The sequence below is a fragment of the Leptinotarsa decemlineata genome, unplaced genomic scaffold (genome assembly GCF_025532065.1).
Source record: "Leptinotarsa decemlineata unplaced genomic scaffold, Ldec_3_MD MMD2_tig00000008_RagTag_RagTag, whole genome shotgun sequence".
Taxonomy (NCBI): domain Eukaryota; kingdom Metazoa; phylum Arthropoda; class Insecta; order Coleoptera; family Chrysomelidae; genus Leptinotarsa; species Leptinotarsa decemlineata.
The window spans coordinates 9,555,216-9,573,094 of record NW_027412537.1 but is presented as its reverse complement, the minus strand read 5'-3'; the positions used below and the strand labels follow the sequence as shown (position 1 = coordinate 9,573,094).

The window sequence follows — 17,879 nt, the reverse complement described above, 5'->3', positions numbered from 1 at the left end:
GTTTCAATGAATACCTAATAAACTCAAAATAATAATGCTAAAATTCAAGAAGAATATTTTTGGTATATTAAGATTGATTCCATTTCTTTCAAAGTTTTATATGTGAATTTGGAATAGTTACTCCTCATTTCTTTAGAGACATAATTAACCAGTTCTCACGTTTCTCATTGTATCTCACAAAATTTTATTACGGGGTAACTCTACAAAAGCTCACCAAATTAAAAAAAAAATATTCCACGAAAAATTGGACTTCCGTTGTCTAAACTTGAAATGAATTGAAGAGAAAATAAAGATGATTGCAACCGTTGGATTTCACTTTTGGTTCAATATATAATTTCGTACTATCCCGGACTGAGGTGTACGTGGAGGACGGAAGAATGGGCATAGGTTCTAGGAAATGAAAGGATTACCGGACAGGGCATCGGGAATGAGGCAGAATTGATTGCGATAGAAAGGGCGATTTGTATGTGAAGCATGAATGCGAGTGTGAGACTAGTTAGTGATTCTGCCATGGATGTGGAACAGATGAAAGCAGGACGAGTGAAGAATAAAAAGGTATCTATGATACAACGAATGACTGAAGCAAGGAGTGCAAGGGGGATACGGACAAAATTGTTTGGCGGAGGGGACACCATAATTACAACCTAGGTAACAAAATAGGTCCACGGGGAGGTTACCAAAGCTTTGTGTAGATATAGTGTCACTTGGAATGTGAGGAGAATGTATAGTGAGAATGGAGAGAGAAAATGCATCACGGAAGAATAGCAACGGGAATGGGGAAACGTACGACTAGGAGACTGCTTTACAGATTCTGTAAAACAGTTGGATATGAATCTTTGCATAAATCAAGGAAGGCTGTTCAACTGTTCACGGTAACTTTCCGGGTCAAGTTCCATGCACACTGCGACAGGACGGGAACACGCCGGGACGGGAAAACGCCAGGACGGAAACACGCCGGGACGGGAACATGCCGGAACGGGAACACGCCGGGACGGGAATACGCCGGGACGGGAACACGCCGGGACGGGAACATGACGTGAAGTTTCGTTTCTCCTTCTCTGGTGCAATTAAAAATAGCCCATCTCTGAACATGTTCAAAAATGAACTGAAGAAATTTGTTTTAAATGTACAAATATGATATGTATTATGTCTTTGTTAGCTGTAGCTGTAATTTGTATAATTCCATTCATCTAATGTTCCTTATATATTTCAAATAATTATGCAATTTATCTTGCTACATGTTGCATTGAAATTTTTCTAATGTATAATGTTGCTGTTTTTGTAGCAATGTTTTTGTAAAAATATTTTATTGAACTTATGTTTGTCATACATTTAAGTCATTTCTATATGTAACACATACCTTTTTTTTATTTCTACCATTCTAGTTGATTTGTATATTATTAGGATATCCTATTTAAATAAAGATCTATCTATCTAGTGTCATATGGGGGGGGTTCTGTTCATGTCCTAGCACATGCCACCTGTTCTTTGCCTGTCTAAGTGCACGCTTCGCCATAAGAAACTATTGAAAGAGAAACGAAACTACACGTGTTGGTGTTGGGAAAATTTGGTGTTGGGAAAAAACTCCAGTAATATTTATTTATTGATTTGTTTGTGAATAAATAAAATTTGATCTTTTACCCCGCTAGTTCATCCCTCCGTGTGACCGACGTTACACGCCGGCTGCACGAAGGGGGGGGAGGATTTTGAGAAGTAGAGGTTCCTTTGACAGTCGTGGTGTTAGACAGAGGAGGCATGCTCAGTTGTAAGGCTTTCGAGCCAGGTCAACGGAGGGCAACAACATTATTCATGTCCTGGACTATCAGGACAAGAACAAACCAGAGCAGACCAGACCAGAACAAAGCTGACGTCACTCGAAAGTGACAATCGGTCTTGTGTCTCAAGCGTGCTGAGCTTGACACTACGTAGACCAACAGTTACCGAGTGTAGGAGAGTTGGAGGTGCTCTCGTCGGGTTGTCATTTCGTTGCGTGTTCTCTTCGACGTACTGAGCTCAGCGTAAAGGTCTCTTACTATGCCGGTTTGCAGGTGCCTCTGAAACATGGTGAGCTTGAAGCCCCGCGAAAATTTCATTATTTAAACCAACCTAACCTATAACTTAACCTATAATCTAACCTAGTCTACGAAGTAGTTCTATTTATGAACGGGAAAGATCGTGAGAATTGAATGTGTACTGATTATTTTATAGAGGAAACGAAAAGGGGTACACAAAAGAAAATTTATTTACTGAAGTGAAACCCATACGCTGAAGCAAATTATTCAAAAAAAAAACAGTTGTAGCACATCACACAACGAAATATATTTCAAACACAGATAACAATCAATCAAATTCCATCATATCTCGCATCATTTCCATAAATACGATGAGCCAAAAACAGCTAATACATCATTTCACATCAGATGTTTTCCTGCTAATACAATGTATTTTGTCGAATTAATAAAGCTCAACATAACATATTGCAAAATTGATAAGTCGGTATTACGGCAGACAGGGTAATAATAAACGGTCCAACACTCATCTGGAATGAATTGAAAATATTTGTTTTCGACAAGATAAAGCGCGAATCGATTCTATCCTCTCAGAAAATATATACTTTATCCGTTTTTTACTAATGTGATTTATCGGTTTAATTAGATTTTCTTATCGACGAGAAATAGATACAAAAATATTATTGTAGATGGTCTTGAAATAATTCCATGTCTCAAAAAGATGAATATAGGAAGACGAGGGTTTTTTGCAAAGTTTCCGACCTTAACACGAAGATGGCAGCACTCGTAAATAAAAGCTTTTGAACTTCGTTGTTCATCTGTTGACAGTTAGTCACCAAAGTTTCAGCCATTTTGGACGCGCAGTTGTTATGTAACAGTCGTTTTGAGTTTGATTTTGTATATGGGGACTCTGCACCATTATTTACACAGTGAAATTTTGTGCAGCTGAATTTAAACGTGGCCGTAAGAAATATTACTGGAGTTTTTTCCCAATACCAAATCGTTATTTTCACACCTCGACACGTGTTGGGAAAAAACTCCAGTAATATTCATTACTACACCAAAGGTTCCAAACAGTACATCATAAGTGGCCGTAAGAGCTTGGGAGACGATGAATGTACTAACCAACCGCATATAAAAATCTTCACATACAGTAAAAGGGCATACTTGGTTAGTACCTCGTTTACAGGCAGATAGAGAGATGACAAATATGTTGTTTGTCGTTCGCTTCAGCCTTGTTCGAGGAATGATACTCTGAAAGGAATTCGATTTTTAATCATGGGAAATCATCGACTTAATGTTGATGATGGACACTACCGAAACTGGTCTGCAAGTGGGTCCATTCCAATAATTGAAAGAAATCGATTCAGGCAGTTGTACCGCCAAAAGCAAATGTGAATAATCCTGCACTGACACCTGTTGGATATAATTCAACGCCCTTCGTGATACTAGCCAGGGGAGTAGTTGTTTTCTGAAAGGTGTTAGTCCATTAACCTACAGTATAAGTGAGTTGAGACTGGCCTGAACTAATTTTTCTTTCCGATCGTTTGCCTCCTTGCTATATTTATGTGAAGTTCAGTATTGAATTATAATCAAAGTAATGATGCAGACCTGCTTCGGGGATAGGGGTCGACCAGCTTAACCTTCGATATAATGATAATAATAATAATAAAATTCCATCAGCCGAGGTTGATGGAGATGACTAGATGGAGAGCAGCCGATTTCGTGTCATTGCTTTTAGAGTTTGAAAGCCGTGGATTTTTGGAATTTCTTCCTGATGTTTCGCTGGTACGAGTGGCTAGTTTCTTCAGAGGTTTAACCATCATGGTTTGCTGTCCGATGACTATCTTTTAGGCTTCGTAAAACGTATTTATGCCTTCTCAGGTAATCAGTTGTATTTGTACCTATATTTGTACCTATATTTGTACCTGTACTTGTACCTGCACTTGTACATGTACTCGTACCTACACTTGAACCTGGAACATTAACAATCTTGCTGCCTGTTGTCCTGTTCGTTATTTTAGAATTCCTTAAAATGGGGTTCCATATCCGATTGAGTTCTGTGTTTTCAACTAATTGCCCCCAACCAGGGATACCATAGCCGACTGGTACGGAAGGCAATAGAGATCCACAAACACACGGAGAATTTCAACAGAAAAGAAGAAGCGGTGAACCTCAATTGGATATGGAACTCCATTTTAAGGAAATCTAGAATAACAAACAGGACAACAGGCAGCAATATTGTTAATGTTCCAGGTTCAAGTGTAGGTACAAGTACAGGTACAAATACAACTGATTACCTGACAAGTCATAAATACGCTTTACGAAGCCTGAAAGGTAGTCATCGGACAGCAAACCATGATGGTTAAACCTCTAAAAAAGCTAGCCACTGGCGCCAGCGAAAGGTCAGGAAGAAATTCCAAAAATCCACGGCTTTCAAAATCGAACAGCAATGACACTGAAAACCTCAGCCGTGAAAGTCTAAACGATTTTGTAATTATTTTTAAATAATTATTTTAAGTTTGTGAATTAAAAAAAAACGATCAACAAATAAAAAAAGTTTTTAGGAAAAAAAAATTTATAATCATTACTTTTTCATTAGAACAGAATGGCAAAAAAAAAATGGTTCACGACTATTAATTTTCCCTAGTTATTTATAAATGTTTTGTTAACAAATACCTTAAAAAAATTACAACCGCGATTATTTACTGTCATTTATTAATAAAAAAACGTTGAATCAAAACATTAAAAAATTGTTTTACCCTCATTTCTTTGATAGTTATAAAAATGTATACTGGATAAAATAAAAAAACGTTTATAAACTTTTATACCACAATCTTCTTAAGTATGCATATGAGAGGCAAAATTTTTTAGGTTCATTATTTATATATATCCATATTTAGATATCCGATAATAATTTAATGATTAACGAAAACATAACTTTCTGAAAAATTAGCATTAAACTTTTTTCCAATGAGAGCTTATTCATTGAAATGTTGTCAAGCCATAATTTTCACAAATTTACAAATAAGTAGGTATTTAATGTTGTAAAAAAATTATTTTTGGTGAAACGCTATTTTCAGCGGCTTGGCGTCTGGTAAAAAAGCGTTAAATTAAAATTATGAATAATGGAGATACATTTCCGGGAGTCCATACTTTTTATGGAAAATTTCCTCCTCTTTAAAAATATGTTTGTTTCATTCCTCAAATATTTATAGTTTTGATGTTATTAACAGTATTTTTGTTCTGGTGATTTCATTGGATTTAAAGTATTTTATTGAAATATAAACTTCACCTAATTCCAAAAATTAAAATGAAAAGAAATTATGTAATTTGAAGAAATAATCTATCTTACATATGAATTGTACTCACCTCTGGTTTGTTATGGATGTCTACATCTAGGGGTGAAGCAAATTGGCACACCAGGGTATTTTCTTTCTTGATAACTGAAATAAAGAATTAATGCTGAATGAGACATAGGCAATAAAATACTACTTAAAAATAAGACTTAAAAAACTTGTGTGAAACACATTGTTTTTATGTCGAGACGAGGATCGATTAAATGGCCAGCGCGATCACCTGATCTTTCATCATTAGATTTCTTTTTATGGGGATACGGATTAGGATGTTGCCAAGACGTTCGCGTTGAACATTTTGAACATCTACTTCGTTAACATCCATGATTTTTTTGTATTCTACATTTCATTACGTTTTGCATTACAGTTTAGTTATTTTATCGAATTTCGGTGACCACATGATTTTAATTTATTTTATCATAATTGTTGAATAAACTTGAAAGCCATAACATTTTTGAATAGAGAATGAAGATACCTTTCAAACGATATATCACAAACCTATACTTCCTATTTAAAAAATTGGGGGTTGTACCTGTCACTCGAGGGGGTTGAAGGTAGGGGTGACATTTTTACGTTGAAGGATGTCAAATTTTAAATTTGAGCATTCACCTTATTTTTTCAAGAGTCCACATCGGATACAAGTCCGTGGAAAGTGGTCTAGCTTCTCTATTGCTTATTGTGGTACCCTCGTGCTGACTGTAAAACAGTCAATAAATTACGTTTCCTAATTCACTTACGTACTATACATCTGAAAGATACCCATTAACTTTCAACTGAGTCCCTGGAAACGTAAATTTAAGAAGAAACTTCGTAAATCTTCGACATTTCGAAAATACACTGATTCCAAGTTAATTTTTCTTCCGTATGGACCCAAGACACACCAATGGATTAAATTGCATTTTCAATAAAGTGGAACATGAAAGTATATCGGTCAGACGCAACAGGCTATTGAAACTCGCTTCAAAAAACACGAATCACATATCTGATTTCGAAGACAAGTGTCGCCCAAATTGCCTTGGAGAACGGCCATAAACTAAATGAACACTGTCTAAAATTGTTGAGTTCAGTAATTCACACTAGACTTGTGTCATGTGTGATGCTTTCGAAAGTATAAAAAGTGCAAAATACGGCAGTAGAACTATGAACGGTGATGAAATACCATTTCGAACAGCTCATTGTTTACCTTGATGTGAATAGCTCTTCAAAATAAATATAGTTTAAAAAACTATAAAACACGCTTTCAAAGAACATCAAACGAAAAATTTAAAAATATTTTTTTTGAATAAGCGTGGGCGCTTTGTGCCATATTTTTTGTGTATCAAGCACCCGTTGCTTTTTTTTCAATAATACTACTATTTTTCGTTCGTTATTGTTTTAAACTTATTTTTTTAAAAACATTTTAAACTTTTTAGTTCGATGTTCTTCAAAAGCGTGTTTTTTAGTCTTTTAAACTCTATTTATTTTTCATTTTTTAGTTTCGTATGCTATAAAATCGTGTTTTTTAGTATTTTTAAACTATATTTATTTTATCTAAACTTTGGGATCAGTCAGCCGTATATTGTTTAAAAAAATGATCATTGATATTTTCCGATTCCGGAGAGGGAGCCTGAAAATCATCTGCCAAGCCCAAGGCAGCAGGCGCACAAAAGAGGGTTTCAAATAAGGCAGCAGGCGCGCGTGTTAAAAAAAATACTTTTTTCAAATGAAGAAATACATGTAAAGTGAGTTTGATTTATATCAAGGAGATTACGTACAGCGCCATCTGCCCGCGAATAGATCAAGCAATAATGTCAATAATTCTGTCAATACAGATCCTGAGCTTGAGTGTTACAAACAAACATACATACATACATACAGTTGAAGCTAATATAAAGCGTGTAAATAAAAAATATCTGGAACTTTCTCGCCGATTAGAATAAGTCTACTTCATCGTATCAGCATGATTGATAAAACGCTCGTCAAGAAGAATGTTGCATTCTGCTATTTGGGAGCACTGCTAGTTTAAGAAACACCCAGTATCAGCACGGTGAATGCGCCAAAAAATTAGCCCTTGTTTTCAATTCTGATGTAATATTTCAGTCAACAAAAACATTAATTCATAGTTAAACATAGATTTATTCACAGGCTCGGTTTATTTAACTTTACACGAGTTTCAAATAAATAATGAAAATGGATGAATCCAAATTTATTGATTCGTGAATAAAAAAAGAAATTGTTCATTTTTTTTCACGTTGGCGGGTTGGCTGTCCTTGTTTATCTTTCACTGCCTGAACCACTGGGCATGCTGTTTTCGGCAAGTGCTTTGGCGTAGGATGTGAGGGTTGAGCAAACTAGCCATCGGATGCCTCCTTCCACGTAGCCCCGATGGATACGGGAATGACAGAATCACTTGTGGTTCTGTTATTCCCTAACTGAATGGCATCCCAACGATGGCTTAATCCTAAGGTGTGTGTATCCGTGCCGAGAGGATGAATGACACTGAGCTTATCAGCTGTCTCTATGGAACCTTCGAGATACCGGGAGCCCTCTCGTCGTAGCATCGCCTTGTCACGGTAATGCGGGGCTCTGCCGTGATTGACCTTGTTTCCCTAGCTTCTCGTAGAACTTTTATGGATAGAGTAAACTTAAAAATTCTTTCTGACGCTGAGTCTACAGAGGAGATAGATGTCGAGCTTACGACTCCAACTGATAGTCTAATCAACAAGTTCAAAAACATGAAAAATAGATATAAAGGTCCTAAAAATATGAGCGATAGCTCGTTAGATTCGGAATCACCTCTAGAAAAATGTTTTTGAAGGATTTTGGTGAAGGTAAAAATTGCAATTGTTATTAACAAAATAAGATTTTAAAAGATGGTATTTAGTTTTTCATTAAGAACGCAAAAAATATTAATATTTAAGCAATTTTGAAAAAAGTTCGTTAAAAAGGAGGAAATTTCCGATGAAAAAGTCCCGACTCCCGAAACTCTATCTCCATTATTTATAATTTTAATTTGGCGTTGAAAATAGGGTTCCGCGCGGCTGTTACGGCATGCGCGCGCTGCCGCAAAAGAGAGTTTATCAAAAGAAATAATTTTTTTTATAACATAAAATGACATTTTAAAAATTTGAAAAAAAATCTAGTATCTTCTTAACACTTGAATGAATCGAGTCCCGTGGAAAAAATAGTTTTATCACCATTTTTCAAAAAGTTATTCAATTGTTTACTAACAAATTTTTCCCCAATCTCCGTTGGCATAAATAATCGGATAAAAGGTATAAATAATTGGCCTTTAAATTTTAAACTTCGTGGAGCCCTTTTGATATATATACTTCATACGACCCCTGCGATAAAAGTTCATAAAAATGTATTAATTTGTTAATTATGATTTTTTATAACTATTGCAAAATGAAATATCTAAAAATTGTTGATAATTTTTTTTCCAATTGATATTTAGCTGTCTGTTTTCACATTAAACAATGGCAGTTATTAATATAAGATATGCATTTTTTACGTAATTTGTTTATTAAATTGTTTTAAACAAATAGAGAAATTGAATATTTTTGAAAAACTTTTTTTGCTATTTTGTTGTCTAGAGATAATTATGATTTAAACATTTTTTTTCCTAATTTTTATTTTTAATTGTTTAAAATCGATTTTTTTATATTTCGATTGTTTAAATAATAAGTTGAGAAATAATTTTGCTTTTAAAAATCATAATTTACACTTTTAAATAGTTTGACAAAAAAAATTATTTATTATTTAATTGTTTATTAATTCAACAATTTGTTACAAACAAATATTGACCAACGTTTTTTTTTTCTGAAGCAGAAAAAAATTATAAAAACAGCTATATATGAAAAAGTGGCATACAATTTCGTTTACCTGATTCCTCATACCTGATGTATAATAATAAAAAAAATTATGGCACTTTTTTATATATTTAAACAATATTTGTTTTTTTTTGCCAAACTATTTAAAAGTGTAAATTATGATTTTTAAAAGCAAAATTATTTTTTAACTAATTATCTCTAGACAACAAAATAGCAAAAAAAAATTTTCAAAAATATTGAATTTATCTATTTGTACAAAACAATTTTATAAACAAATTACGTAAAAAATTCATATCTTATGTTAATAACTGCCATTGTTCAATGTGAAAACAGACATAACTAAATATCAATTGAAAAAAAAAAATTCATCAACAATTTTTAGATATTTCATTTTGCAATAGTTATATAAAATCATAATTAACAAATTAATACATTTTTATGAACTTTTATCGCAGGATCGTATGAAGTATATATACAGTGGTTTCTTGAAAACGAAACGTCGGATATAAAAACTAAAAATACCATCGTGTAGTACCTTGAAAGTGCCAATGAAAAAGTGTTATTCGTTTTTTGATATCTTTTCAAATAAAGTCAGAAAAAAATAAAATTGATATTGTCAAATTCTCGTTTTTCCCAAATATCTCAGCAGGCCATGAAAATTCTTCAAGTTTCTAAACGGCATGTAAATAAGCTTTAAAGAACACAACTTTTTCCTAATTTAACCTAAGCTGTATCTCCAACAGGTACTGAGATTCCCATGCTTAGGATCCTTATCTTGGACACACTGTATATATATCAAAAGGGCTCCACGAAGTCTAAAATTTATAGGCCAATTATTTATACCTTTTATCCCATTATTTATGCCAACGGAGATTGGGAAAAAAATTGTTAGTTAACGATTGAATAACTTTTTGAAAAATGGTAATAAAACTTTTTTCTACGGGACTCGATTCATTCAAGGGTTAAGAAGATACTAGATTTTTTTCAAATTTTTAAAATGTCATTTTATGTTATAAAAAAATTATTTCTTTTGATAAACTCTCTTTTGCGGCAGCGCGCGCATGCCGTAACAGCCGCGCGGAACCCTATTTTCAACGTCAAATTAAAATTATAAATAATGGAGATAGAGTTTCGGGAGTCGGGACTTTTTCATCGGAAATTTCCTCCTTTTTAACGAACTTTTTTCAAAATTGCTTAAATATTAATATTTTTTGCGTTATTAATGAAAAACTAAATACCATCTTTTAAAATCTTATTTTGTTAATAACAATTGCAATTTTTTACCTGCACCAAAATCCTTCATAAACATTTTTCTAGAGGTGATTCCGTATCGAATGAGCTACCGCTCATATTTTTAGGACCTTTATCTCTATTTTTCATGTTTCTGAACTTGTTGATTAGACTATGACCTCCCTGTGAACTTAGATCAGGAGCGAGTCTACAGAGGAGATGGATGTCGAGCTTACGATTCCAACTGACCTCCCTGTAAATTTAAATCAGGAGCGAGAGCTTCTCAACTCTCCAACTCCTGATCCAATAACTGAACCTAAAAAAAAAGTTTGATGGTGCAACCAGGAAACGACTGAGTCATCTCCTCAAGAGCGGGATACCTTATGAAACAACCTTGCATCAAATTCTTGAGCGGCGTACGCATAATCTGTCTCAGATGGAGGAAGAAACCCCCCATGAGCAGGTTAGCAAACGTTTGCGCTCAAGTGTTAATTCACCGAAACCAGAGGCGAAAAAGCCCTGTACGGTTGAATCTAAGGCATCGTCAGGTGTGGCTGACGTGCAAAAATCCTCATATACTTTGTGCCTGCCCAGCTGGGGACCGAATCAGGTTTTTAGAGTTCGGTAGGGCCGTACTCTTACCATCTGACCTGAAAGACCATTCACCATACAAACAAATCGGCTTCGTTAAGAAGCTGGGTTTATTTAAACGAGTGTGAATAGGTGTGCCACAATAAACCCTTGCGGATTGCGGTGGAGGTCAAATAGACCCACTCACTTTGGACCTAACCTAACCTAACCTTCACGTTACAATAACGGCTTTTTGAAGGCCGTCGATTTTTTCGAATTTTTTCCTGGCTCAGTCATCGGAGATTACTCGGGATGTATAAACCTCTGAAGAAGCAAGCCACTCGCGTCAGTGAAACGTCAGGAAGAAATTCCAAAAATCGACGACTTTCAAACTCGAAAAATGGTGACACCAAAAATTGCAAATCTCAAAATTTTTAAATTCATTCCTTTCCACAAGGAAATAGAGCATTTTCCGTAGAGTAGCTATTCCCTTATAAGACAACATCTAACGGGTGCCAATCAAAATGTTGAAAATTAAAGTCGGGTAAAAAATTGGAAATGATCTCAGAAAAATAAATGGTACTCACATTGAAGATGCCAGCATCTCCATATGACATTGTTCAAGCGGATTTTGTCCTTCCACCGTAGTCTGATTCCACGAAATCTGTTCCATTTCGGCGACGTCAATTTTTGTCTGAAACAAAACATCATTTTTGAATAAAAAAACCCGATAAGTTACACTGATAAAACATCATACTTTGAAAATTGAGTTATACAAAAAAAAATCAGCACGACTTAAACTCACTCACATACACTTCTTTTTTTTTAATCTGATAAGCCTAAACAAAATTGTTATTGTCTCAATATCACATAAAAGTGTGATAACTTCAATATATCATTTGCCATTGTAGGAGTTTACAAACGTCTATTTAATTCGAAAATTTTTTAAGGTAAAGTTAACTGAAAACCCAAAGTTAATTATGTTGCATCATGCATAATATTTACTTAACAAAAATATAGCAATTAATAGGTTGTTTCAATATCAATTTTAATGTCATGTGTTTTTGTAGCTTCATATCTCAATAAATATTTATTCTACTGTATAGTAGTATATACTGATCGATAAAGAATTTTGTATAGTCGAATTAGCTTAAATTGTCGGCGCTCTCAAAGGCCAAAAAAAAACAATACAGAGAAATAAATCCGCTGCCAACTAGTCCACGTGGACTGAAGAATTGGCGGTCCGTATTGGATGAATTTTACTAACGGAGTTTTATGATTGGCTGAAAAGTCATAAAATTAAATTTGTGACGGTGTTACGGTGACGAATAGAATGCGAGCCGTCGTGTTGTTAATTTGAGTTCAGGAACTGATCGCGATTTGAGTGTTGAAATTCGATATTGGTGCAGTTATAATTACTTAAAATTCTTGTTATCTGTTTGAAATGTGGCATCCTTGGACAAGTACTAATAGTAATAACGAGTGTGATAACAGCGCAGACTTTTTCCTGTGTAGTGATTCCAATAGCGATGGTAAACAATGCGAGAAAGAGATACCAGTGAATAAGATTCGGATGCATTTGAATATTGAAACACAGAGTATGTTTCAATGTATATAAGAATCTACATTTCAAGTTTGGTTTCGAGGGAAACGAACTATTTCAAGCAACATCAGATTTCACCGAAATTCCTTTCTCAACTGTATTTAAAATAGTCAAAAACAATCCTTATGAACGCAAGACGCGATGTGATACAGGATTGCCACAACCTTTAGATGTTCATCTGATAAAATTATTGAAAAAAAAACAATATACGACTGTTACAAAAGCAATGAGATTCCTACAACTCAAATCATAAGGAATAAATTGAATACTTCCGGCTGCTGTGACAAAACTCTTCAGAATTGGATAAAGAAACTACGATTTAGATTTGAAATAATGAACAGACGTTAAGCAGTTATGGAAAGCAGAAGAATAGTGGAATTGCGTAACAAATACTCAGAACAAATAACTAAATATAGACAAGAACAACGGCAAATTTTCTATTTGGACGAAACTTGCTATGACAGTCACGACATAGTTACGAAAGGATGGACTGATCGTTCGAGAATGTGTACGCCTAACATGCCTGCAAACAAAGGATCGCGACTAATCATTATGCATTGCGGAGGAAGTGAAAGATGGGTTCCGGAATTCTTTGATATGTAGAAAAAAACTTGAGGACTGCAATGTTGACTATCATAAGAACATGAAAACTAATATTTTCGAGGAATGGTTTGAAAACACATTGATCCCAAATTTGGATGCGAATAGTGTAATAGTTCTTGACAAGGCTTCCTCATTCGCGACAGCTCATCAAAGTATCGAATGAAAATTCGAGGAAAGATGGAATACAAAGTTTTTTTAATGGATAACAATTTGTAATTTGAAGATTATTATACCAAAAACCAACTACTTGAAGTTTTACAGACAAAAACATTAGAAAAAGTGTTTGCCCTTGAGAGTATTGCTGAAAACTATGGACACACCATACTGAGACTTCCCCCCTAATTTTGTGTTTTCAATCCCATCGAGTCGATTTGGAGAAATCATCAGGCTTAAAAATAATAAAAAATAAATTTCCAAAATTTGATAAGAAGGTAATAGAGCTAGTTAAAGAAGAAGTATTTAATATTACCGAAATTAGTTAACTCCCTAACTATTTTATTAAAGGGGAGCTGTTGGAAGGTAGGTTGCACTATAACGTTCACTTGAACTATACCTACTCTATACATTGATGCTGTTAATTTTTTTTCCAAATTTGATTCTGACTAGCCCATCATACTACCGATAACTTTCTCACCGGTAGAACCCTCGCCAATCAGGACCAGGCAAAAACGGCCTTTGTCGACTTCGTCGAATACCCAACACACAATGTTTATGCTGACGGAATTAATCGGCTTGTGTTACGTTGGCAAAAGTGTAAAAAATGTTGATGAAGTTATAAGTTTGTGAAATAAATTATAATAATAATAATAATAATGATAATATTAATTTCTTTTTAGGGCAGCTGCCCGAGCAGCTGATGAACTCGGTATAGTTTTCGACACTGAACGAGATGACCACAATTCTGTCACCGAGTTGGAACCTGTTCAGCAAAAAGTTCAGATAAAAGCCGCAGAGATCACCTTACTTCTGCGGAAACACAAGGATAAGCCACTGTTTGGGTCTTCTTCGATAACATTGAAGACCTTGGGCTTATCAAAGCGCCTGACTTACGCTTTCCTCAGGTCGAGTGGGCTGAAGTCGGAAACTGAGGGGTTCATCATGGCTTGCCAGGATGATGTCTTCAACACCTTAGTCTACCGCAGTCGCGTGATGGGTATAGAGGTTCCTGACACAAGGTGCAGGACCTGCCGCCAGGCGCTCGAGACCCTAATGCACTTGCTATAAGCATGTCCAGCACATGCGGTCTCGGCCTATATCCATCGACATAACGCGGCCCTAAGAGAGCTATATTACCATCTACGACACTCTTACGGTATTGACGAGACACCGGTGTTGCCCTACGCTCCGGGGGATTTTGAATCCGTTGTGAATTGTGAATTGAATAGTTCCAATAAATTCGGCACTTCTCGTTCCCCACCCTCAGGCTCATACAAGCTAATAAGCCTGATGTGGTCCTACTCGACCACCAGAGCAACACGATAGTTGTCGTGGAGTTTTCAGCTCCTGGCGAGACGAATATCGTCGGAAAAAAGGAGGAAAAACGGATAAAATATCGGGATTTTATCTATCTTCCGCAGACTCTATCCAGATCACTCTGTCAAGATGGTTGTTCTGATTATTGAAGTCCTTGGTGGAATGATGTCCTCTCTACTCTCGAATCTTAAAATCATACCGGCTTGCCGCACGAAGGCAGAAATCTTAGCCGCACAGATGCAGAAGGCTGTTATTCTTGGCTCACTGCGCTTGCTCAGGGCACATGATTCTCGGACCCAATGATCACTTATCCCACGGTGTGGGGAGTGGTCTTTGGTTGATAATGCTGGCGCGCCCTCCCGAATGTATCGGGGCTTCGGGGGATAGGGCCTGACCAGCGCACACTACGGTGAAAAAATAATAATAATAATAATAACAGGTCTTTATTCATCATAATAAAAAAAAAACAATAGAAAGATATGATGAAACATAGTATGATGAATGGGCGAGGTGCAGCTATCATAGCTGCTTTTAAACCTAACCTTTCAAACTATAAAAAAAGTGCAAGGTATCGTAAATAAATAATAAATTATTATAAAATAACTATAAAACAACACAAAATGATACAGTCGCGATGTGGTAAAACAAAATCTGGGAAATCGAAACCTATTTGATAGCCTGAGGAAAGTGTTATAATGAGAATTATTAACTCGTTGACAGAGCTTTGAGTCTTTTTTTAAAGTTCTTGAGAGGTAAGTTTGAAATCTACAGATATGATGTTATACAATTTAGCTGCCATGTATGAGAAACTACGTGTATAAATAGCCGAATTATGATTGAATATAAACAAGAGGTGTCGATTGCGACTGTTATTATTGAAAGAGAGTGAAATGAGTTTATCACATAGATAGGGTGGAGTTCCGGTTTGCAATATTTTATGAGTGAAAGTAAGAAGGTGCAGTTCTCTTAGGGCATTAAGTTTCAGCCAACCTGAATTCTCAAAGGATGAGCTTATGTGATCGTATTTACGGATTCCATACGAAAATCGAATACAACTATTTTGTATTTTCTGAAGACGCCGAGCATCAGTTTGTAGTAAAGCTGGTCCGTAAATGCTATCACAGTAGGCCAGTCTTGAGAGTATCAGAGACTCACAGAGGCTGAGTTTCAAGTTTTTAGACATTACAAGTCTGTTTGGATATAACTGCCTCAAAAGAAGAACGAAGTCTTACATACGTAATTGACATGTTTTGTGAATCTAAATTCGGTGTCAAGCCACAAACCTAAATTTTTACTTGCCTCTACAAAGGGGATAGCGTGATTATCAATGTGAATAGATAGAGATTCGCGCACCGCACTTCTTCTATTTTTTGGTCCGAAAAGCATAAACTTGCGATTTATTTGGATTGAGTTTTAAATTGTGTGCACAGCATATATCAAATAGCGATTTAAGATTTCTATCAATGAGTTTTTCGACCTCTTTAGTTTCATGGAAACTGAAAGAGGTATATAGTTGGGTATCATCGGCGTAATTATAAATAATGATTCAGGACACAGAGATGTAAGGTAAGGGACGCGTAATGGTGAGCGCGCGTAATAAACAATTAAAAAACAGGTATAAACAATGAAATTGTTCCAAATCTCTATTATTAACTATATAATTAGAAATAAAAAAATATTCTTTATATTTTTTCTTTTTTTATACAGTCCTAAAATTTGATGGTTTGAAAACGTGGCGGAAACAGTGTCTCAATTGAAACGAGGAATTTGACATCCATCCAAATCACATCCAAATATGTATGAAATTTTAATTTTCCCCCCTTTTTGGTTCTTATAATTACTTTCATAAATCGATAACTACTATCTCTCTCTCTCTCTAGTCTCAAATAATACATCGGCATTCAATACTTCCATGAGAATATACAAAAGTTTAGACGCTAATAAAGGCATCCTGTATAGCTAGAGGCTTATTCAAAGAACCAGTGAATGTGCAATATTACCATGTAAAAACCCGAAGAGATATTCCGAGAAATACAAATTGACGTAATTAATCATTCAATCGCGAATTTTAAATGACGAACCTGATATCTGGGCAATCATGAAAAACATCTAATATGCAATGCAGACCGTTTTTTTTTAGCTGATTCCACTGTTGCGTTAAAGCCAAAAAACGAAATTCAGCAATCCTAGTTTTTGGCTTATATTTCAAAAACAACCATTGATATTCTCGATCTGAAAAAGAGATAATCTAGTTCCCCAAAATAGGACACTTTTGTCCAATTTACCCGATGCAATTGGACTGCAGAATATTACGAATCAATCCACTGAAGATGGGGAAGAAATTGCACGAGAGGAGCGCCATGTTCAGTGTTGCCAGGTCTACTGTTTTCGCAGTAGACCCCTGATTTTGTTTTCGAGATACTGTTCTACTGTTTGAGAGTTTTAATCTACTGATGACTTTCTATATGACTGTAGTGGAAATTACAGTGTAGTAATATGTATAGTGTTGTAAATGGAAATATTTCCGTTGGAAATATTTCCGTTTTGATAAAGTTACAGATATTGCAAAAGAGATTCAGAATAAAAAAGTTTTGTATGAACTTTTGCGGATAAAACAAACAGAAAATAAAAATGTAGAGCCAAATGAAGGTGACATACAATTGCCCGTAAAAACTCGTTGGTCTTCAATTTTGAAAAGTTTGAAAAGTGTATACAATACCAGGCTCAGTTTACAAGTAGTTGCAGTTAGCCAAAAAGCAACACAAAGACGTGCTGTCTCATAATCTGACGATTATCTAGAGGGATTCGCTTAATCTGACAGAAACTTTTTTTTTCTTAATTCATTGAACTGAATTAATTGAAAAGCTCAGGAAATAATTTTTAAAAAAATATTTTTTTTTTTATAATCAAGTGATTAATTAATGAAGAAAAAAAAAATTAAACTTTCTATGTTTTTTACCACTTTTATTTGTAACTAATGTTACCGCAGTTTCGTCCTATAAGGACATTTTCAAACTTATGCAATATATAAGTTTGAAAATGTCCTTATAGGACGAAACTGCAGTAAAGTTAGTTACAAATAAAAGTGGTAAAAACATAGAAAGTTTGATTTCTCTTTTCTTCATTATGATTTCCTACCACGTTGTAACGGCTACATCCATCAATTAATTGATTAATTAATCATCATCTTCATCACGAACGAGTCTCTGTGGTCAGCTGTGAT

The 17,879-nt window shown here is 35.0% G+C and overlaps 1 protein-coding gene across 1 annotated transcript in view; it reads right to left on the bottom strand.

The window, feature by feature from the left end:
* Window positions 1-17,879, bottom strand: part of Mondo (MLX interacting protein mondo) — a 50,255-nt gene that overhangs the window by 28,975 nt on the left and 3,401 nt on the right. The window contains 2 exon segments of the mRNA XM_074171025.1: window positions 5,382-5,455; window positions 11,565-11,671. Coding sequence (XP_074027126.1) covers window positions 5,382-5,455; window positions 11,565-11,671 — 181 coding nt within the window.